This window comes from Pagrus major, chromosome 7, assembly GCF_040436345.1.
Source record: "Pagrus major chromosome 7, Pma_NU_1.0".
NCBI classification, from domain to species: Eukaryota; Metazoa; Chordata; class Actinopteri; order Spariformes; family Sparidae; genus Pagrus; species Pagrus major.
The window spans coordinates 4,635,701-4,659,500 of record NC_133221.1 but is presented as its reverse complement, the minus strand read 5'-3'; the positions used below and the strand labels follow the sequence as shown (position 1 = coordinate 4,659,500).

General features: G+C 43.1%; 1 protein-coding gene across 1 annotated transcript; it reads left to right on the top strand.

The window, feature by feature from the left end:
• The first annotated feature begins 393 nt into the window (after window positions 1-393).
• Window positions 394-22,322, top strand: lima1a (LIM domain and actin binding 1a). The gene is made up of 11 exons (XM_073469345.1): window positions 394-657; window positions 2,817-3,004; window positions 4,579-4,624; window positions 8,015-8,416; window positions 16,365-16,431; window positions 17,868-17,962; window positions 19,395-19,460; window positions 19,601-19,652; window positions 19,967-20,019; window positions 20,122-20,255; window positions 20,504-22,322. The coding sequence occupies exons 2-11, from the start codon at window positions 2,880-2,882 to the stop codon at window positions 21,579-21,581; spliced, it is 2,118 nt and encodes a 705-aa protein (XP_073325446.1). The 5' UTR covers window positions 394-657; window positions 2,817-2,879; the 3' UTR covers window positions 21,582-22,322.
• Window positions 22,323-23,800: the final 1,478 nt, after the last annotated feature.

Below are 23,800 nucleotides of genomic sequence, written 5' to 3'. Positions count from 1 at the left end.
AGTAAGTCAGGACAGTTGTTTTAATATGGATCTGAAAAAGTGTAAACCGTTCCCTTTACCCTCATTCTTCACAGGTTAGATGGTTATTTTCCCTTTTGTGTCTTTTACAACCAAAACTTTTATCTTTCATCTTCATCTAATTTTTCTCCCTCCACCCCCTCCTCCTCCTCCTCCTTCTTCTTCTTTCAGCCAGGATTGTGAGTGAGTCACATCCTCTCCAGTCCTGACCTTGTGAGAAAGTGGGCAGTCAGAAGTCTGCAGTTCACTCAGCTTCCAGGAATCCACTGTGGGATTCCCCCCCCCTCCCCCGTCTCCTCCTCCCTCTTTCCTCCCCACCTCCTCCGGCTGCTCGTCTGCCATGTTGTTTAACGCGGTGCCCGCACGCCGCTCGTCTCACATGCCTTCAGGCTGCTCCGCACTCACACTGGACCCTGCTGATTGGACGGGGAGGGTGAGAGCTCGTACCTGCCAGGTGGAGGGGAATTCTGCGTCGTTATTGGCCGACAGGAGTTAAATGGGAGTCGGTGGGACTCCTCCTACTTCCCTGTCTGCTCAAAAGCGCCGGTGGCAGCAGCTGAGGAGTGAAAAGAGAAAGAAATAACACAAGTAGTGGACGTCTGAAGCACACAGGGAGTGAAACAGCTGGGATAACCACAGGTAGGCGGTTGTTTTGAAATGTTTTGTTCTGCTTTTTGACTTTATGTGGAAAAATGGGAGGTGAAGCTGCTTTAAAAACTGAGCTTCTCTAATGTGTGTTTCTTTGAAGTTTGAAATCAAGCATCCTTTTCATGTTTAAAAGTTGAAATCAGACACCGGCAGCACCTCATTGTCTTCTTTTTAGCCTCAGGGAAGGCTGCTGACACTGTAGTCCAGGACATTTTTTTGGAGACTCAGGACTTTAAAACTCAGCTTTGCATGGCCTGTATCAGTTTTACATGCTGCTTTGTTTGTAATCTAACCCTTGTGACAAGAGGAGACCTGAATTGTAGTCGCTATCATCCTTCATTTGTTTTTGAACCAGGCAGGAGACAATTGTGACACTGAGCAAAGTGGTGATGTGAGTTTGAGATGTAGTTCAAGGACATTTCTCTGTCGTTTGACGTTTTAAGCCAAATATTTGTTGCTTCTCGCCTCCCAAATGTGAGTATTTGTTGCTTTTTCTTCTGTTTTATATCTTCAGTAACTGAATATCTTCTATTTTTAACACAATATCGAACAAAACAAGACATTTAAAGATCTCACGTTGAGCTTTGGGAAATTTTGTTTTCCATTCTTTGACACGTAATATGATTACTTTTCTTGAATGAAGAGCAGCAGCTCTTAAATTCTTGTGGTTTTAGAAATGAATGAGCCAGTCCTTAATAGGCAACATCCCACAGTGTTTGAAGATGAATCATTCATTTAAATCATTTTTCAAGCAAAGAAGACAGAATTTTTGGCTTCTCACATGTTTTTTTTTTTTTAAATTATAAGAGAATATAATCTCTTGATAAGATGTCTCCTTGGATTTTAGTCGTCTTTGACTATTTTCTGATGGTTTACAGCTCAAAAGACTGATCAATATTGATAATGAAAACTGCCTCAGTCATTTAGAAAGAGACTTATCTTAACAGTTCCTTAATTCTTGCGGTTGTAGAAATGAATGAGCCAGTCCTTTTATTAGGCAACATCCCACAGTGTTGGTTAACTCTTTAAATGACTTCAATGAATAATACATTTTCAGTTTGTTTTGTGATGGAGAGTTTAATTTCTTGATAAGATGTCACCTTTGGCTTTTACTTCATTTTGGCAGCTGTTTGTCACTATTTTCTGATGTTTTACAGACTAAAAGATGAATCGGTTAAACCTTGAAAATAATCAGAAGATTCATTGATAATGAAAATAACCCTCAGTTGGAGCATTAATGCCGTTACTTAATGTAAAAGTACTGCATGACGTCATCAGTTATAAATGTCTCTCGTGTCACTTAAACAGTCCCCAGTTGCAGGGGATATTTAAACACAAAGGAAACAGTGTTGTAGAAATTAACGAGTCCTAAATAGGCAACATCCCACAATAGTCCACCTGCTGAGTGACGTCGAGCCGATGAGTCGGGACCCCGGAGGCTTTGCCGTCACCGCCCCGCTCATCGACCTCATTGTTGAAGTCATCCGGAGCGTGTATAACTCACAGATGACAGTTATTAGTTGTAAGCTGACGGAGCTGCTGCGTGTGTCTGCTCGCCCTCCGCCTCAAGGCTGCGACGTTGCGGAAGAGGCAAGCAGGTAGAGACGTGCTTGTGTGTGTTGTGAAAGTGTGTATACAAGAGTGTTTTTGTGTGATGCAGGCGTATCGGTTGTCTTGTCTGCTGGTAGTCGCCCTGGAGGCTCAGTTAGAGCACTGTCACTCCGAGAACAGATGGTCAATGGCTGTGTGACGCGCTATATTGACTTTCTGACTGTGGTTGGTGCATGCTGCAGCGGTGACACAGTCAAATGTGTAGTCTGGCTAAATTTATTGATTTGTGGGTGAGGTTTTGCACTGACAGAAAGACCTAACTGGCACGTCTGATTTTTTTTAAAAGCCTCTGTTTAACCAGGCACATGTGTGGAGCAGAGAGGTAAGTGTGATGGTTATTTAGCAGAGGGAGGAGGGTGCTATAAAAATTTAAATATACAGGAAGGGTGTTTCTTCTCTTCTGCTTTAAACTTTTAAAGCTGCACAACTGCAGAGAAGTCTGTAGGATCAACAGCTCACCACCAGTGCTCATTTGCCTTTTGTTTTGTTTTCACTTGGCTCAGCATCTTCCTCCTTTTTGTGTCCTCTCTTTTTCTCAGAGTTACGACGTGTGTTCCTTACAAGCCGACAAGACAGATTGATCGCTCAGACGTGCAACAAAGATGGCCTCCGTCGCTCCGTTCAGCCGCACGCAGTGGGCGTCCCAGTCACTGAGGGTCACCGCCAAAGAGATGTCCATCGTCTCTACCCGGGGTAAAAACAACGCCATCGCAGAGCGCTTCTCCAAGTAAGTCTCACCTTCGCTCGCTTCCACTGTGAGTTGAATAATTTACCAGCAGCCACTCAGCAGATAAGCCTTTATTTAAAATCTGTCACCTCGCCCTGCTGTCTCTCCTCATCAGAAATTAGGTCACGGATCTTCTTCATAACACTTTCTGACTGTTCAGCTGTTTCAGTTTCCTCTTTTTCTTTTAAAAATGTCATTATCACATCATCTGCCCCGACCAGTTTCTCCAGCTGTGCTTGTGTCACGTCTGGTTCACAGACTTTACTGAGGTGAATGCATATATAGAAGTGCCCCCACCATCCAGGGCCTCCCCCGCTTACCTGTTTAAAGATATGAAGTTACTCATTTCTGAATTGAGAAGTTGGTTTCATGGGAGGATGTTTCCTCTCTGCACTTACTCCATCTGCCCACTAGGAGTTAGTACTGCTCTGTCTGTGGGTAGTGAATTTACAGCTGACGGTATGTTTCTTCCTTCCTGTGGAAAAAAAAATAGCCCAGTTTGCATTCAGATGTATATGACAACCTTTTTATATAGAATAATATTCATTTAGATTTTGCAAATCTTGCAGCATATGAACATATTCTACATGATATACGAAAAAAACATGTTTCTAGGCTTTCAGATTTGTATATTTGTGTGATCTATGCTCCTTTCTTTTGAAAAAAGAAGAGTTTTTCCGAGAATGAATGATGCAAGATGTGAAAAGATACCAGAGAAGTTGAACAGCTCTATTTGGAAATACTCATCCTAAAATGATTGGGGTGATTTTTGCAGGGGAGTGCATTTTATTAAACAACCACGAAGGCCCTGCTTTGTATGATAAATTACTTAAGAGCGTGTCCAAGAACCCTTAAATCAGACGAGACACTTCTCAGAGGCGCTTTAAAACTTATCCATGTGCAGAGGAACACATGCAGATGGAAAAGATTATTTTTGTACATTTTGCAGCCTCTTATACACACTGTTTGTTTTTTTTGTGAGGCACAATTGTAATATACAAGGTTGGCAACAGAGAAATCTCTTATCACGGGTAATTTCGATTTTGCCAACCTGAATCTGTTTTGTTATGACACAAACATTTAAGCAAATATGGAGATTCAAAGTTTTCAATATTGATTTGAAAAAGAAGAGATGAAACAGAACCATATGAATAAATTGTGTGAATTGTATAACATAAATAAATTGTGAAATAAGGCTTTTTTAATCCTGTTTCTCAGGCTGATACAGGATTTCACTGAACCACCTGTGAGACAAAGATCTTTTCTTAGGCTAAAACTTGAGACTTCGGAGGACAATAGAGTCGAGATAGTCTGTAGTTTGGAAGCGGAGGTGGATTAAACACTGAATCCACTTCCTGTCTCCTGTGTGTGACCCAACGTGGGCTGAAGATTTTCCATCCAGATTGACTGTAACACATGAAATTATTGAATGTTTTTGGACATTAATAATTTCCTGGGTGTGGACCAGCTGCTGCTGACTTTGTCACAGTTTGTGATGATGGTATGACCATAAATGTTCTCTCCCCTTCACTGTCTGTTCCCTAACTTGTCTTCCTCCTCTTCCTCTTCCTCAGGTACCAGATGGCAGCAGAGGAAGGCAATGCAGAGAAGAAGAAACTGGTAGGTACCATATTCAGTATGAAATATGTCTGGTGTCACAGATTCACTGCTTCACAGGGGCAGAAGAAGTATGCAGAACATGTACTCAATTGAAAGTACAGTAAAATGTTCTTAAGATATACAAATTAAAGTACTCATTGAACACAATGGCCCTTTCTTAGCTGTAAAGTTAAAGAGCCACCATTTTTTTTTATTTTCTTGTGCAATTAAACAAACTTTCAGGGACTCTCTATTAAAAAATATATGAAATATTCTATTTTCATTTTGTATATTTGTAACAGCCTTGTGTTGAAGCTGACTGAGGTGCTACTTCCTGAACTGTTGAGTAATTCACATATTTCCACGGTCCACCCCCGCTGGTATTTTAACGCAGTGTTTTCCCTGATAAGATGTTTTCGTCTCTGGACTGTGTGGGCATGCTCAGACAGGGCTGACATACTCACTCACTCACTCCCTCCCCTGTTAGTTTTATGCGAGAAAATGTAAATAAATATTGTTGCCAGTTTTTCCTACCTGTTGATTCACATGCTACAGTTTAAGACTAAAACACAGCTTTATTTAGAGACATTAATCTCAAGGTGAGACATCTGCTGTTCAACAGCGTCTCCACACACACTCTAGCAGGTAAAGTAGGCGAGCCACATTTGCATGTGCTGCCATGCTGCAGTGGTAACAAGACGCCTCCGTCCCACCTGATCCGTGTGGGAGGGCTTGTTAGTGTCTAGAAGACAGTGTCTCAGTGGGGATGGAGCTCAGCAGGGAGGTGCCGGGTCAGACAGCTTCTTTACAGGCTCAGGTAGGTGTGCTGCTCTTCTTTTAAACAGACATGTTTTCTTCTCCTTAGTTTTTTGTTTGAATTTAATGTATTAAAGGAAATCAGGAGGAGATTAGAGCGTTTTGGTGCTTTCAGTTTACATTCCTTGGATCCTTTTTTTAGTTGTATGATGTTGAAGATTGCTGCTTTTGTACCGTTGGTTTCTTTAAAGCTATTTTTAATGCACCTTTTGTATTTTCTTATATGAAAATATGATGTTCTTTCCCTTTTTGATTTTGGCTCTGAGGGTAGCCACGTCAATAACTTTTTGGATATATTGGCTTAAAAAGTTTGTTCAGACATTAACAATCCTAAGAGGATGAATTCTTCTGACTTTGGTGATCATCTGATTTTTATTTTTTGTTTTGTTTGTTTTTGTGCCACCATGAGGTTGACATTTGTGGTTTTGAGTAAAATATTTAAACTATTCGATAGATTGCCAAGAAGACGTTACACTCCTGATGATTTCTAATTAATGTAATTGTGCCGAGCAGTCTGATATTTTTGATTTAAAACTCGTAAAACTACAGTCAATGACAGTCCGATCAGCCTCAGCTTTACTTTGTCTGTAGTGCTGTTTGGTTCATTCTTCACAGAGCTGCTAGCATGTCAGTGTGTCGCTGGTTACTTTCCAGTTATTTTATTTTTAAGTGCGGCACATTATGAGGAAAATGTATTTTGGGAGCATAAAATGCTCTTTTTAGTTTTTTTTGGGAAGTTTTTCTCTGTTGTCCATCATGAATAAATTCTGGCATCATTAATGGAAACATAGAAAGAAAGTTAAGTGGCTCACTGGTGAATCCAATCCCTAAAACAAACACGGGCAGAGATAACAGTCCAGAAGGCTTATCAGAGGAGTATTATTTATCCAGGTTTAGTCTTTGTGAAAAGTTTTTTTGTTTAGGTTTCCAGCACTCGCTCCCTTTTTTTTACCTTTTTTCCTCATTTCCTGGACTTATTTTCCCTTTTTTTTTCCCTCACTGACTGTCTCTGTTTCTGATTTTCTCTCCCTCCCCGCCCCTCACCCCTTCACTCCCTCCTTGCTTCCTTCCCTCTGTGTGGTGTAGGGGGTGGGCTAGTTACTTCATGCTGCTCTGATCACTTCTCAAGACTCTCACATCTGGGACAGCTTGTAGCATTTCCAAACCGGCCAGCAGACACACACACACACACACTTAGTCACACAAAACGCCAACTGGACTGGACAGCCGGGTCTTCTTCAGCCTCTCGCTCAGGTTTTTAAACTTTCTACTTTGGTGTCTTTTTTTTTCTGGAGTCTTTCCAGCTGTGTGGCTTTCTGTTCTGTATCCAGCAGATCCAGGTTTAGACGTGCATGCTGAGCAGCTCTTTGTCTTTTTTTTGTGCAGTTGTTTCTGTTTCCTCGCTTTACTGTCTTTTTTTTTTTTTCTTTCCTTCTTCTTCTTGCTTGCATGATTACTCACATGTAGTTTTAATGTATGTGTTGGAGGATCAGGTTGTGTGTGTGTCCCAACATTGAACAAACCTTTAAAGAGAGCTTCAGAGAGCAGCTAGCATCCTTCAGTGTGCGTCTGCTCTGCCAAAGCCTTTTAGAAACAGTGAGTCATCCTGTTTAAATTGTTGGTGTGTGACTGTTTGTGTGGCTTTGGCAGTTTATCTTCTCTACTTTCTTTCACTGTTCTGTTTTTAAGTGCACCCAAAGTCTTTCTTAACGTGTCTTTCTCACATACTGTACATCTGCATGATGGACTGTGTGGTTTTCATGGTGAACATCACAATAGAGCTGTTAAGTCTACTAAGTGATGAGTCGAGCGACAGGAATTTTAATTGATCAGCGACTATTTTACGATAATATGTGGAAGTTGAGACCAAATAAGCAGGTTGAAGCTTTAAACTTGAGTTTCAGGGATAATATGATGGTTGTTCAATAATTTATTTTAATAATTTAACAAAAATGTCAAAGTTTTCATGGTTTCTAACTTCTCAAATGTCATAATTTGATGCTTTTTCTTGTGTGATAGTTTATTTGAAGATCATTTTGTTTCTCCAGGATATCGTGATGGCCATTTTCCACAGTTTACTGACATTTTATAGACAAACAATAGATTAATCAAGACAATAATCCACAGATTTATTCACAATGAAAATGACTGTTAGTTCTACTCCTACATCTGGACTTGGGCCAAACTGTAATTGCAGATAAATCAAGCTGAGTGAGTAAACTGAGTGTGGTTTCTGAATTTTTAGGTCTCCCATGAAATTTTTATTTTTTTGTCTTTGTTGGGGGAAAAAATGACGAACAAAATCAGTCAGAGGCTTTTGTCTTGTGGAGTCGCAACACGACGTGTGTAGAGCTGAATGGTTTGCCAATTAATTAATTAGTCGATCAACCAAAAATTTAAAAAGAAACTCTTTGGGAGTATCGCAGACTAGTGATGTCAAATAGTATTGAGAGACGGACTAACACGTTGTTGGTTTATGTTTTCAGAAGGTTAAAGACAGAATAGTGCAGGACGTATCTTCTAACCGAGCCTGGGACTCCAGATTAAAATGTATTCTGGGTTTCAAAATGGTTGAGTGTTTTTTTTTCCTCGCAGGTTGCAGAACCTCTACCCTCCTCAGTGCGAAGCGGGAATCTGAGTGTTTTAAAGAAACGCTGGGAACAACAACAACAAGAGCAGCTGTTTAGCCACAGAGCCCAACCTCAGGCCTCATCCTCCAAACCTGCACCAACATCACAGATCGAGAACCAGTCCGACTCTCTGAAAACCACCACGTTCTCCCAAGAGGAGGATACCGAGCTGGAGACGCAGGTTCGCTCTGAGACCAGTGAGACCAACTCCGACCAACAACCTGAGGATCTGACTGACATGGAGGCGACGCCCAGCAGAGATTCAGAGTGCCGGGAGGCAGCAGCAGCTGAAGTACCTGAGTCCGAGAAGCCCAGTGTTCCTCTCAACAGCCTCAAGATGATGTTTGAGAGAGGAGAGACCGACAAGGCAAGTCTTATTTCTTTTCACTGACGATGACCAGCAGGTTTTAGACTTTGTTCCCATATCTTACCGTCATGAGTAAACAGGATCTGATCAGGTGTTCAGACTTCTCGAATGTCAGAAGGTAATGAGGCGTACGTTGGCTGTTTTTTGAAATGAAACTAGAGAATGTTTCAGACTTTTTTCTGACGGAAAAGGATCACGATTAGTTTGAGTTTAAAGTCCCCTTGTTCTCAAAGAGGTCAAAGCCCTCCAGTGCTGTCATGCTGCAAGTCACATGGTGCCGCCTCACTTCACCATCCTTCACCCCGACACACACATGCGAGCGCACACACACACACACTCAGCTGACTCGCACATCCTCCTGGACAAGCATCGTTGACTGGAGCTCCATCCGCCCCCGGGCAGCTAATTGTTTTCTGTGGAGCATAAAAGTCGAGGTCTTTAACATCCAGTCATGCATTTTCTCAAAGCGTGTAAAATGTAAAGTGCTCATACTCGAGGTGTGACATGTTAACAACTGCCGCGCTGTTTCCTCGACACAGAGCGGCCCATTTATGACAGGAAGAGAACATTACGGGCCATTATGACGCTTTAATAAGGAAACGGCTGTTTCAGCATTCAGTGTTTTTAAAATTGGACTGAGTCATCCTTCTGATCAATTTATTTCAGATGCTGTGTGGTTTGTTGTTTTCACTGGACTGTAAATAATTGATCAGAAAAAAGTGGAAACACGGTCATTTAAGCTGCTATAGTCAAGAGTTTCATGTAACAATGGATCACATGAGCACAGTAGGTCTTACTTGTAGTGATAAACAAACAAAAAATCCCCCCTTAACTCCACAGTTGCCCTCATTTTTGCATCTATCAGCTCATTGATTTGGTTTTACTACAACATAATACTTTCGGTTCACTTTTGTGTGGTTTTCGTCTGTAGCAAGCTGCTGTTTTTTGCCGAAAGGCTCTGAAAACTCGCTGTATGCTACCTGCACAACACCAATATTGTTGGTCGAGACAAAAATGTACAAAGAAGACAGATTTTTGGATGGAAACGAGACTCAAAATTTATGACAATGTTGCTCCGTAACTGCTGGATGTGTTTGCCATGTTCGTCATGTCTAGAGCTGCAACTAATGAATATTTTCATTGTCAATTAATCTGTTGATAATTGATAGTAGTTTAGTCTATAAAATGCTGATCAGTGTTTCTCAAAGCCCAAATGATGTCCTCAAATGTCTTGTTCTGTCCACAACCCAAAGATATTAAGTTAGCTGCCAGTGAGGAGGAAAGAAATCAGAAAATAGTGACATTTTAAGGCTGTTTCAGCTGCTCCCAAGCGCCAAAAAATCAGTTATGTCAGGTTGAAGTTATTGAGTTCAAGAGGTTTTGATAAATCAAATTAAGAATACACAACTTTTAAAGAAGTTACAGATGTCATTTTTACATCTTCACACAAAAAGAGAGAGCTGGGGGTAGTTTAAAGGTCCACTGTGTAGGATTTAGGGCGATCTATCAGCAGAAATTGAATAACACATTATGTGAGGAGTGAGTGACTTAAATGGTGGGAGTGATTAAGGCAAAAGAAATGTAAAAACAAACACACCTGAGTCTCTTTTTTGAATTTTGTTTTCTGTTTCTGTGAGAGTCTCCCTGACTGCATGCTGTCAACAGCAGATCCGAGAAAGCCTCATTAGAGAGGTTCAGTGAGCAGACTGCATCTCCAGTAACACTCCTGTGACTCGGAGCCAATTCCCGAAGGCATAAAGCCACTCCTAAGAATCTGTGCTCGTCCATTCCTGTAAATCTTTTGACTTATCAGCAAGAACAAGTCCTCCAGGCGAACAGGCTCGAACAGTACCCATCGCCACTCATGCATTGAGCATTTTTAAAGCATAAGGAGGATGTTGTTCTTTATTTTACTTACTGTCAGCACATCTCATGAAAAGACCAAAACCAAAAATGAGTTTTCTGTCTTTTAATGCTGCCTGACTTGCCTACTCTGTTGTTTGACTGTAAAAAACAACAAACACTGCAGCTTTTAAAGGAATAATTTGCCCTTTCTTGCCGAGAGTTTGATGAGAAAATTGATACCACTCACATGTTTAATAAAAATATAAAACTACACGCAGCAGCCGGTTAGCTTAGCTTATCAGAAGACCTGGTAACAGGGGGAAAGAGCTACCCTGGCTTTCTCCAAAGGTTATAAATCACTTAACATATCTTGTTTGTTTAATCTGTAATAAAAATCAAGTGTAAAAGTGATAAATTGAGGTTTTACAGTCAGTTATGTCCTTGACAGTCTTTATGCAAAGCCAACCAGCTGCTGACTGTCCTGCTGCGTAATCTAATCTAAGATATAACAAATTCCCTAAAATATTTCTTTCACAAACTTTTCTCAAACAGGAGAAAATTTTGCATTTGTTGGGAACTATTTTCAGACGTGGATTAATACACATGTGGACGGCTAGCAAGCTGTTACAGCAGCAGGACGGCAGATATGAGAGGGACTCCAAAAATTGCGGTCGTATTATTATGGTCAGAGGAAGACGACGGAAAGATAACCCTGTCTTTCTTTTCGTGGGATTTGTTGAGAATAAGAAAAATAAAGAATCCCACCAGACTAATCCTTCAACCCTTTAGATCGTTTTGTTGAGATTTCATGGGATCCAGTACCAACAAAAGGAGTGGTTCTTGGCAAAAAAAAGAGACCTGTAGTCTGAAAAACATTAAAAAAAATGTGCTGTTCTAACAAAGACTTTGTTTCCCCTCTTAAACTCAACACTGACCGCCTATGTGGGCTTTTTAACAGTGAGATCAGGAGCGCTACAGGGAGCCGGAGGGATTTGGAGAGTCTTTTCTTCAATGGTGCATAGTTGTCTTACCAAAGGAGGAATTGTTTTGGGGAAATCCTGGAGCAGTCATACAAGATCTTTACAGTTCTGTAGACACAAAGTCGAGAGGCCCTCACAATGGCGTCCACTGTATGGCTGAGGCCGGGCCTTCTGCTTCCCCTTTTGTTGAGCTCCCCTTCGCAGGGCAGATGATGTAATGGTGCAGGCTGGTCGGCTCATGACTGCAGACAGCTGATCTGCACTCTGCTCCTCTTCAGGCCGTCTCCCCCCCCCACCCAAGGCCATCAAAGCTCTCCTCCTCCCCTCCCCACCTCATCAATCTTCCCCGTCGTCCACTTCTCTGCTCCCCAGCCCTCCGTCCACCTCTTCTGTTTTCTCTCTCAACCCTCCGTCCTTCTTCTACACATCATCAAAGACCTCGACCTCCACTCGCCCCCTTTTTTTTTTTTTTTTCTTGTTGTAAAACTGTAAAAAGGCACGGCAGTGTGTCAGCGTTGGTCTAGACTGAAATATGTGAACTCAAGTATTGAGTATCTACAAACAATCATGTTCTCTTGGGATGGATTAAGATGAAATTTGTCAGGCTTTCACACCCCCGTCAGGATGAATTGTAATAACTTGGTCCCCTAAATTTTTATTTAGTGGCATCATCAGATCGGACTTTTTATCCGTCCTCTTCTTTGATTTCAATCATTAAATCAACCTTTTATTTATAGGCGAGATCATGAGGGATGACCCCCCCCCCCCCTTTTAATCAACATTATAGATTCAGATTCAGACAACTTTGGCCTCAAAAATAGATGAGTAACAAATAAAATATGCAAAGGGAGAAAATTCACTCCTAAGAACATGGAGTTAAAATACTTGTCACTTTCTGGAGGATTTGTTGATTGCAAAAAGAGGTCAAGTCCCTTTTGTGTCACAATGCTGTTCAGACTGTTTCTGTCTCTCAGTGTGCGGCTGTGTGAAACCAGCAGATAGTACAGAGCTCAGCCTCACAGAGCTGCTAACATTGGCTGTCGACTCCCTTCAGCCCCAGATCTAAATACCCCCCTCTGCGTTCCCTCCCCTCCCCGGTGCTGCTGAATCATGAGCATGAGGCGCTCTGAAATTAATTGACCCTCACCCTTCTTGCCGAGCAGACCAACCCCTCCCTCCCACACACACTTACACCGCCCAGCACAGCCCAGCCCAGCTCAGCTCAGCTCAGCTCAGCCCCACCTATCCCCCCCCCTTCCCTCCCTCTTTTACTCCCACTGTCACCCCCTGCACCAGCTGCTCCTCCGCCACCCTCCTCTCCCTAATGACTCCACCCTGCACGCCGGCTGCTTTATTCTAAGACCGGGGGACCGTGACAGTAAAAAAACAACAACCCCAAAAAAAAAAAAAAAAACGACGATATTAAAACTGCACACACACACACAGATGGGTAAAGGGGGTGGCACACACACCGTGGCACACTTTGCCTCCACTCCTATCATTATCCCCACCTTCATCCGGTCGCACCCCCCCTCTTTTGGGAGCACCTGCTCCCTGTGTCCCCTCCTCCTCCTCCCCTAAACCATCACCAGAGGCCCTACCCCACATCTCCCCTGTCATAAGCCAGATTGGGCTGCTCTGCTCAGTCTGCGCCTCCTCTTCCTCGGATTCAGTCAGACGATCAAACTCCCTCCGAAGGCTTCACCTCGTCTCGTCTCTCCGCTGACTCTTTGTCCCTCGTGGCCTTTTTTTTTTTTTTTTTTTCTTCCTCCGTTCGCCTGCAGGAGAAGGTAGCTATGGTCTTTCTTTGTTTCGCCTCTGAACAGGTTTTCGGCTCAATCGCTCCAAGACGGACCGTCTACTTTTACTTTTCCCCGTCTGTTTTTGTTGACTTGTCTGTTAGCGCAGCTGAAAGAGGTCTTTTTAAAACGACACGGCTGCAAAGTGCCCGGTAATGAAAAACGGCTTCTCAAAGGCCACTTCATGGGCTAACTTTTATCAGTGGCTCCTTTCATCTGTGTCCGCTCACTTTCAACTGTGTTATCGTGTGGCTTGGGTTGGGTATATTACCTCCATTTAAAGGCTTTTAATTCATCCTGTAGGTACCTTCATCCTCTGTCTTTTGTTTTGGTATGGCTTAATGTAAGAGCAGGGATATTCTTTGTGTGTGTGTGTGTGTGTGTGTGTGTGTGTGTGATGGGTTCAGGGACGGGGTGGAGTCAATGAGGGGAACTGCAAGTCAGTCTGTCAGTCTGAATGAGCGCTTTAATAGTATCAGGATTAGCGACAGATTCTTTGTCTAGCCCACTGATCCAGCCTCCTGAGACCCAGCCTGACCTCGTATGGCCCGACTGCTTGTTTACATCCTGCTGACCCCTACATGTTTACAGCCCCTCCTCATGTACAGACACACACACACACATGCAGACCAGTCTCAGACACCCCCCTCTCCTTCAGAGCTGCACCTCCGGTTTCTGGAAGATAATCCACCCTCGGGAATAGATCCGTAATTATGATGATGGTGACGGTCTCCTTTGTTGGGGTTTTCCTCTGTTCCTCTAATACCAGACAAAAGCTCACTCACACTCTGAATCATAACTGTGTGCAGGAAGACAGATTAACACTCAGTCAGTGTGTGTGTTGTCGTATAATTCATGTATTATTTAGGAATAACTCGCTCCTTACTCACCCTCAGAGATGACATCATCCGATGGTCCGGCTCATCATCATCCTCACCAGATAAAAAAGGGTTAAGTTTAAATTCAGAGGTCTAAGATTTAAGAATCAAAGAGCCTAAAGCTGCTATAAACAATATTTTCATTACCTCAGCTGAGGATGTTTTCAACCATCAGTCGGTTTGTCAGCAGGACAAAAACTACTAAACAGATTTCCAGGAAACTTGGATGCAGGATGAGTCTCGGCTCTGATTAGACCCCATTAACTTCTGGTGTGGATCCAGATACTAAAGGGACTGATCCAGGAATCTTTTCTCACTTTCTCCAACATTGTGAGACGGGGAGTTTTTCATTAATTTCTCAGAGAATAATGCATGGATCTCGAATAAATCCGCCGTATTTATGTGGCCGGTATCTATGAGTGAGTGCAAAAGAGGACTGATGGGCCCTGGTGGAGGTGTGCACTCGTAGTGTCGTTCGTAGATGAATCCACAGAGAATAAGATCACGACTCGGAAGCACGTTTAGCTCAGTGTTTTGGTTTTACAGCCACGACTTCATTGTTTTGGTTCACTCTCAATACATTTCTGTTCATCCACGTCTCTGAAACCCACCGCACGTTATCTGCTCAACACCATGTTGCATTAAAAGTTAGCTTCTCATTGTGCCATTGTTTGTTGGAGGCCAAAAAGCAGAAGTAAAAGAGACTTGACACAAACACAACTTCAGGAAAATGATAATGTTGCTCCATGTCTGTTGATGTGTAAACAAGCAGCTGTTTGCTGTGAATGATGTTTACCATATAAACTTTAAAGGAGATATGTTAAGTGTTGGGTTTACGGCTTGTTGTGGTCAGTTTTTTGCAGATTTTGATTTATTGGTTCAGTCTAATTTTTAATTCCTCTGTGGTTTTGAGTCTCACACATTACACGAAGTATAGCTTTAAAATTAGATGCAGATATCATGTACGTCAACCACAGAAGTGCTGGTGTAGATTGAAGGATGGAAACCAATACATAATTGGGTCTCCAGTGAGTTTCTCCAGCGGCAGGATGTGCATTAAGTAAAAAAAAAAAACTATATCAATGCTAATAGACATGAAGGAACATGTCACCCAGTGCAACAGTGTGGCTAATTGTATTTGTTCGGAGCGCAATGGCACAGCGACGGAGGATATCTTGTTTTTAGGGGGGGATTTGTTAACAGTAAGAAAAGTACATAAGTTAATACCACTTTAAAATTAAAAAGTATAAAATTAGTTCAGAGTACTGAGTGTAGTTTAAAAACACAACCTGACTTCTCGAGGCGAAGCCAAACATGTAGAGCTGAAGCATGATTCATGCTTTCTTTCAGCGATACCTGATGAGTATTAACTTGTCTGAACCTCAGGTGATATTTTTCTGCATTCACCTCGACATCTGCTTTGTCTTCTCTTGTGAAACTCAACTTTACCTGCTGAAGCCTGCAAACACACCTGAGCCTCCTGTCGGCACAGGTGTATGAGCCAGAAACCACCTGGTGCTGAATCTGTACAACTTTTTATAAAGAAGTAAATGTAACTGTGAACAGATCTAAGATGCAGGGAGTCATCTGAGGTTCTTACAGTGTGAAGGCTAAATGAGTAGGAGCGTCATAGTCGCGGTCTGATTGTGTAATCTGTACTTTAAGTGAGCCGAGGAGAACGATGTGTGCCTTCGTGTTGGCATGACTGGCAGTGGGAGGGGTTTGACTGCAGAGTTGAGGCTTGTTGGCAGACGTGACTTCACCAGATCAATTAGACGTACTCATTTTTATTAATATTTAATAATACAGCTTCCTTTTACATTAAACTTAAATGTCAGTGGCTTCTCAGAGCTTCAGTTCATTTAGTGACTGATTTGAAACACACCTAAGACGTATCAAATCCTGAGGCGGAGTTTCTGCAGACGAGATCCCGGCTGAATGATCACATAATGTATGTATGACTGGACGGTCCGAGCGTAAAACCCACAACAGAGAAATGATCAGTTCAGTTTGTTTTGGCTGAGTTGCTGTGGACAGACGGAGACGTCTGAGACTCCGACTTTCTGAGCTCATAAGGGGATTAAAGTGGTTTGGATGGACACACACACACACACACACACACACACACACACACACACACACACACACACACACACACACACACACACACACACACACACACACACACACACACACACACACACACACTACTCTTTACGTCCCTGATTCTCCTCCACGCTTTGATCTGCCTGATCGACGGCGTTGCTTCCAGATCATTTGCTTCACTGGTCTAAAACATGTGAGCATCAGATGGCTCTGTTTGTGTATTTGTGCTGTAAAGTGATTTCACAGGTCATGCAGGACACGTTAAAGCCGTTTGTTTTTTGTCTTTTATTGCCCCATTTTCTACACATCTGACTTTCTGTGTTTTGTTTGTTTTCTGCAGGTTTCCAGAGAGCCAACAAGTCGAGGAAACAGCGGGAATACAGCCAACATGGACCAGCTACTAGGAGGTACGTAGTTTTATTCTCCAAGTGTTTCTTGGCAGTTGTACTACATTATCAGAGAGATGAAAGGACATGAGGGGACAGAGAAAGGGAGTGGGCCACATCAGCCACAAATACAACCGTACACTCCCTGCTCAGCACCCAGCAGCAGACAGACACAGTTAGCATCCAGCTGGTGAACAAAGTGGAGCATTTAGCAGCCTTTTTAGCCGTCTAGGTGAAAGGGTGAACGTGTCAATAGGCAACGGTCTGCTAACACTTATCTGGAGTCGTGTTTGTGCCAAATATTCACTCTTTTAGCCCCGTTTTAAAAATATTTGGCTCTTCAGTTACTAAATACTCCATTACATGCACTAATCTCTAACTGTGTCTGTCTGCTGTTCATCAAGGTTAACTAAAACTCAACTAAAACCTAAAACTAGGTGTAAGAAAACATTTTAACTAACGAGTCAGGTTGCTGTTCCAGAGCTGTGGCGTTGAATAACCACCAGAACGTGACTTTCTGGATATCAAATATCATCCTCATTTTATCCTTTTGGACATTTGTATGTCAAATTTTGATCTATGGCCAAAAATCTGACCTCTGGCCACCAGCAGTTAGTGTACACTTGGTTCATCGGAGTGAACAGACAACTCTGTGGCTTCATCACCAAGACTGACCCCTTTGACTACAAGGCCGCCAACACGAGCTAGCAAAGATCTTTACAACAGCAGCCGCTGGTGTCGTACCGCTTTTGTCAAAAGGGGCCGCAAGAATCAACAAAAACTGAAAGTTCCTCGTTCTTTACCATGTTGTTTATTCAGGGAGGTTTCACTGAGAGGAAGCTCTTCTTTGGCAGGAACGTCCTGATCACATTCACACCTGGATTTTTAAAAACAAAACTGAAATGTAAGCGTCCACTGCTGTAATAGTTTCACACTTACAAAGCCTTTAATTGACTCAGTTCGTCAGCACATTGTTCTCTCTCTGGTGCTTTTCTATCGGTCACAAACACGCAGCGTCGTCCAGCCTTCCTCTGGATGGATAACATCCTTCCCAGAAGTGCAAAAACTCAAGAAGTGACGACACAGACGGCTGAAGAAGCACTGTGATCAGCAGACAGGAAGAGACAAACCTCTGTTTCCCCTCCACACTGCACACGACTCCTGACCTCCCGTTCCCGTCCACGGCCCGCATGACTAACCAGCACATTCTGCACTCGGGCTGAACTGGGGATGGGTGGAAAAAAAAAAAAAAAAAATCCTCATCAGGAACATTTGTCACCAAACTTTCCCAACGATTAATGGACTGTTAATAATGGAGATGCTGTAAAAACTGAGTTCGTGTCGGAGTTGCTGTTTTGCAAGCTGGAGAAAATGATTCTCTGACCAGTATGAAAAAACAAATCTTAGCTGAGCTGCTTGGTTTGATTGTGACATTCTCAATTTATGTGTTGCACCAGATGGAAGTCTTGCAGAGTCCACTCCTCTCCGGGACAGGATGGCCCTCTACCAAGCTGCCATCTCCAAACAGGAAGTCTCTCCCACTTCAGTCAATGTGAGTACTCCTGTCAGTCACCCTTGACCCTTTACTGGTAAAAGGTGCAGCTAATTTTAATTACTTCACTGATCCCAAGGGTTAAATTCAGAAGCCACCCAGCAGAATATAAAGTAAAGTCAAGTAAAAAGTTCAATATTTACCTTTTTTGAATTGTTGTGGCGTGGCAGAAAATGGAAACACTCAAGTTAAGTACAAGTTGGCCGCCTCAAAATTGTGCTTAAGTACAGTACTTGAGGAAATGCTACTTTCCACTGCTGCCTTCTAATACATTAAGAGGTCGCTCTACCTGCCACGTCTTCACTGCTCTTGTTTAGCAATGCTCAGCCTGTAAAAACAGTTTTATAAAGTCTTCTGTGGCTCAGTCAAAAGAAACAAATACTGAGACGCCACATGGAAACCCCCAAGACCTGTGATTTGTCATCTAGGTCTGCTTGTGTGGTTGGAGATTGATGTTAAAGATGTTTTAGGCTCAAGTCAATCTACTTTTGTCCTGCTGATCTCAGACCTTTAAACTTTAAATCAGAACCTGTCCCACGGCAGGACAGCTGTTCCTGTAAGACAAGATACAAGTTTATTAATATCAGCTTGGCCTCGCAAACTTCACATTTTTGTGTTTAGTAGAGTCGACCGCAGAGAGAAAACGAGGCAAGTCGAGTCAGCTTAGTTTTGAGTATTTTAAGTTATCACGAGAAACTTTTCTAGACTTCTCCTTTATTAATTTATGTACAGAGACCCGACGGTCTCCCACGAGCAGGCGACGAAAAACTGTCCTAAGCTAGAGTCTGTTTTTGTCTTGATTTAATCGTTTGGGTTGTGAATAAAACAAAACCTTTGAGGACGTCATCTTGGAGACCAAAGATATTCAGTTCATTGTCATAGAGAAGTAGAGAAACCAGAAAATATTCACATTTGAAGAGCTGGAATCAGATTTTTTGGCTCCTTTTTCTTAAACATACTCAACCGGTTCATCAAAATGGCTGACAATTAATTTAATTACAGACTAAACTAATCGATGACTTTTAACAGGCAGGAACCTTGAAACAAACTGAGCCAAGGCCTGCGTTACAAACTGTGGATGTGCAGTTAATTTCTGTTTTTAAATGTGTGCGTCTTCACTGCTTTGACTCCCGATATCCTCCTTCACCCACACACCTAACAGCACCACAGTACCTGAGGTTACTTAAACATTATATACACGACTTATCTTCCTGGCACGAAATGCTTTCACTGTGCCCGACCTGTAGTCAAATCCAATCATCCAAACTAACTCTGGACCGGAGGCGGCCAAGATGCATCTCATCACAGTGGACAAATAAACAGGCCACAGGCAGCTTAGACAGTCAAATGAGTGTTTGTGATGTCTTAGAGGAGCTCTGTGGGTTCAGTGTTTTATATTTTGTTGGTAACTTCCTGTCTTCGTCTGTCTCAGAATGATCAGATGGACGGTTTCTGTGGGAAGCAGAAGGAGAACGTTCCTCCGTGCACTCTGGACATGGTGAGTTTAACAAACTGCTTCGTCATGCTCGAGTTTCTGGTCACTTAAGTGATTTAAAATGATTATAAATGACTTTATTTCACGCTGATGATTGTTGTTGTTGTTTTCTTCACATCCTCTCTTCTCTTCTCTTGTTACAGAGTCCAGAGTCTGAACCAAACAGCAGGAGAGTTTTTACCCCCGAGAGCAACGGTAATTTACTTTCCTCCTCTTCTTACTCGCTAGATGATATGAATTTTCTCCTCTAATGAGAACTTAGCAATTGGCCCATCGTTAGAGTGTTTTATTTTGGTGTAGGTGATGGAAAAACACCTGAAGTAGATTATTTTAAATCCATTTTGTACGAGTTATTCAGAAATAACAGAACTCTACAAACTAAATCCACTGCTGGACTTTGGATCCCTGATCATCTCTCAGTTCATTGTATTAAACATGTAAACGGCTCCATCTAGTGTTCAGATCACGTCACTACCGTTTCTTACATTGGTCTTTTTGTGATCCCACAGGCTCGGCTACCGGCACTCCCGCGTCCTCCTCGTCTCAGCTCAAGACTTCCAAAGTGAGTCATCACAGAAGCACCTTCACAGAGAGTTTACACACATTTATATGTATGTTGTGTCCAGATTTAACGAGTTTATTTTGTGTGTGTGTGTGCGTGCAGAGCTTCCGCCTGCCTGTGAGGGAGACCTGTGTGTCGTGTCTGAAGACGGTGTATCCTCTGGAGAGGCTGGTGGCCAACCAGCACGTCTACCACAGCTCCTGCTTCCGCTGCTCGCACTGCAACACCAAACTGAGGTGAGGACGACGCAAACGTGATGACTTCTGACAGAGCAGAGGACGTAAACTGGAGAGGATGTTTACTGAGGATTTGCTGCCCTTTTTAAGCCTCTTCTGCACATAGACAAAGATATTTCCCCCCACATTTAAAAAAAATAAAAATTTGTACACATAGCTGAGCATTTAACAGTCTGATGGCATGAGAGTAAAAAGACTTTCTCACCTTGTCACAACATTTCTAATGACGTCTTTTATTCCCTCTCCAGTTTGGCGAACTACGCCTCCCTGCACAACAACGTCTACTGCAAGCCGCACTTCTGCCAGCTCTTCAAGGCCAAGGGCAACTACGACGAGGGCTTCGGCCACCGGCCCCACAAAGAGCTGTGGGAGAGCAAAGAGGGCGGAGAGACCTCTCCTCCTCAGTCCAACGCTCAGCCCAAGCCAAAGATCCAGAGCCCAACCCCGCCACCGGCCTTAGACCTGGACAGCCCCAGTGTGGAGGACTCCCCGCTGGCTAAAGTCAACGTGCTGACCGCCACTATGGAGGCTCTGGGACAGGGATCATCAGAGAAGTCCGACCGACCCACTGAGACCCGCAGGCTGAAGATCTCCTGGCCGCCACGATCAGAGCAGGAGGACACGCCGAGCCGCGGCGGAGCCACGACAACCACAGACGGAGGCTCCGCCAGCAAGCCCCTCCGACCCAAGTGGCCCCCAGAGGAGGACTCCTCCACCCCCGAAGCTGCCAGAGAGACGCCCTGCCTGCGCCGCACCTCCTCCCTGAAGGAGCGCAGCATGCCCTTCACACTGGCAGGACAAGCAGCTCCTGCTGCTGAGGCCAGAAGCCAGAGTCCACCTCCTCCTGTAGACGACGGCCAGCTCAGTCCTGAACCTTCCAGCATGGAGCTGCAGCATGACGGCCAGTCGTCAGACAGCCAGACACCCACTGAAGACAGCTGTGTGGACGTTCACACCAGCTCAGGAGAGGAGGAGCACGAGAACATGCCGGAGCATCATCTCAAAGAGGAAGACAACACTCCTGAGGAGCCTGAGGAGGAAGAGGAGAAGATGGAGGAGGAGGATGGAGGCGTGTTGGAGGAGGAGATGCCGTCTCTGAAACATCAGGAGTCACCAACAGACATCTCGTCTCCTGACGGAGAGGTGGAGGCCAGCCGGTCGTCTCAGGATGTCGGCTTCTGGGACAGCGAGGAGGTGGATGACAAGGAGGAGGAGCAGCCGCAGCAGCAGCAGCAGCAGGAGGAGGAGGAGGAGGCGCTGTCTGTGGAGGAAATGATCAAACGAAACCGATACTACGAGGACGAGGAGGAGGAAGAGGACGTATAAACTGATCCACCTGCTCTTGGCCAACACGATGACCGCCATGGACACTTTAGAAGACTTCTCGCCATTCCTTCTTTTTTTAGACGTTTTCTGCTGCAGTTTCTAGTGTGAACTCTACTGAACTCTTATTCGTGCCTCTCTCAACACTTTGAAACCTTTAAAGCCGTTCCTACCAGAAAGTTCGACTCCAAGACTGTTGGAGAACGTGTCGCTCTGACACAAATTTGTTTTTAAATGTACGATATTTAAAATTACGCCCCGTGTAACGAATATTTTTAGAACAGAAATGTGCAAAAAGCTGTGACACAAAGAGGAATTAGTTTTATTTTTGTGTGCAGGACTTTTGTAATTTTTCTATTTTCATCGAATCTGGATTGAAACTGCTGTTACGAGTATAAATGACATGGTCTTATTTTATCAAAATGTGGGATTATCACAGCCGACGTAGCTCTGGTCAACTAAACGACCTCTTTTTAATGGAGTCACATTTATTGGAAAGCTCAAAGAAGACGCGCCCAGCACTTTGATCTGTCTTTCAAAATAATGGGTTTGGACTATTTCTATGTCATTTTTCTCTTCAGCTGCCGCTCTGTCTGTACATGTTCGACTTAAAAAAAAAAAAACAACACACTTTTGTTCCTTTGTTTTATATGAGAACTGGATCTGAAACTGTTGTACTGTTTTTAAACCAGGGGACCAAATATCCTAGATTGCTACTGTTGAAATAAATTGTTATATACAACATTTGTTTGGCTCCTTATTAGTATTTATCGGTTTCATGGTCGTAACTATGACTTGAAAGTTGATGACGTCATTTATCTGATATTGCTAATATGTTTGCGTTTAGTCGGTACAATTGTTTACGATACTCGTTAAATTAAAGGTGCATTATGTAAGAATTGGCCACCTGTTAGCTCCGTTAGCTGTGCCGATAGCGGTCTGGACTGTGAGCTTGGAGCACCAGGGGGGGAGTGTTGGTGCTTTACATCGCGAGGACGGGATCCTTGGACCGGGACAGACTGACGCTAGCTGGTTAGCATGTTAGCTTCATTAGATATCTGCTCAACATAACAAGATATTATAATATCAGTACTAATGTTTCTTTACAATCTTTGGAAAATTTTAGTTGAGTTTTGAACAATTTTAACAAATTCTTACATACTGCACCTTTAATTTTGTGTGTTAGTGTGCCGTCATGTGCTAAAATCACTAAATCCAGTGTGCAGCTGAGGCTGATGGGACTGTTACCTTTAGTAGTTGTTGTAGTTCATCCTGAGGGGAACATAACGTCTGAAACCAGGAATGTTAATCCATTAAATATTAACACTAAGCCATTAATAAGAACAACCTCTGGGGTCACATGTTGTTTTTACATTTATAAACTAGAGACCATGTTTACAATCTGACTCATGACTACGCTCACGTAGTAATAATGTAGGTTATAACGACATTATTACATGAGACCAACTCTGCCTTCATTTTGATCTCAACTACACACCTGTAAAGTTAAAGACTGCAACGCACACGGTTGTGATGTTATTACGCTGATGCTGTGTTAGTTTCCCCTACAAAAGGTGTCTCTAGGACCATATTTTGCAGAATAACTTTATTGTCGAGACGCAACCCAGGAAAATACAAACATGTCCACAGGTTAAAAAACAAAAACAAGACAAATCACCTCAATTAAACAAAGATTTCTCAACTTTCCATGAATTGCATTTGGGATAAACGAGCCCTTGCAGATCTTTATTTCCTTGCCAGAGGTATTCTGTATCGTCGTCCCTGTTGGCGGCCTATTATCTTCCCTGCTGTCTTAACAATCCTTTTCAGCTCGTTTCTTTTTACGAAGGTCAGGTTCCAGTACCAAACAGAACTATTAAAGACAAGAATGCTCTCTATCGGACTGACGTACACCCTTTTCCAGGACGTCAACACTGACCCAAAACCAGTGACTAAAAACAGTCTCAGGCTGGCTCTCTTACATATAAAATCAACACTGTCTGTGAAACTCAGTTTATCTTCTATATATGTTTTATATGTGAGAAAAGCCAGTCAGAGTTTATTTTTAAGTTAGGAACGAACACACACAAAGTGAAAACACCAGCTGATGCTGTCGCGGCTGGTAACAAATTATTAACGACTGACCACAGACTTGATTTCTTCACCAGCTGCGACGGCGTCAGCTGGTAATGTCTTCACCTCGTCGGCCTGTGTGTGTGTCA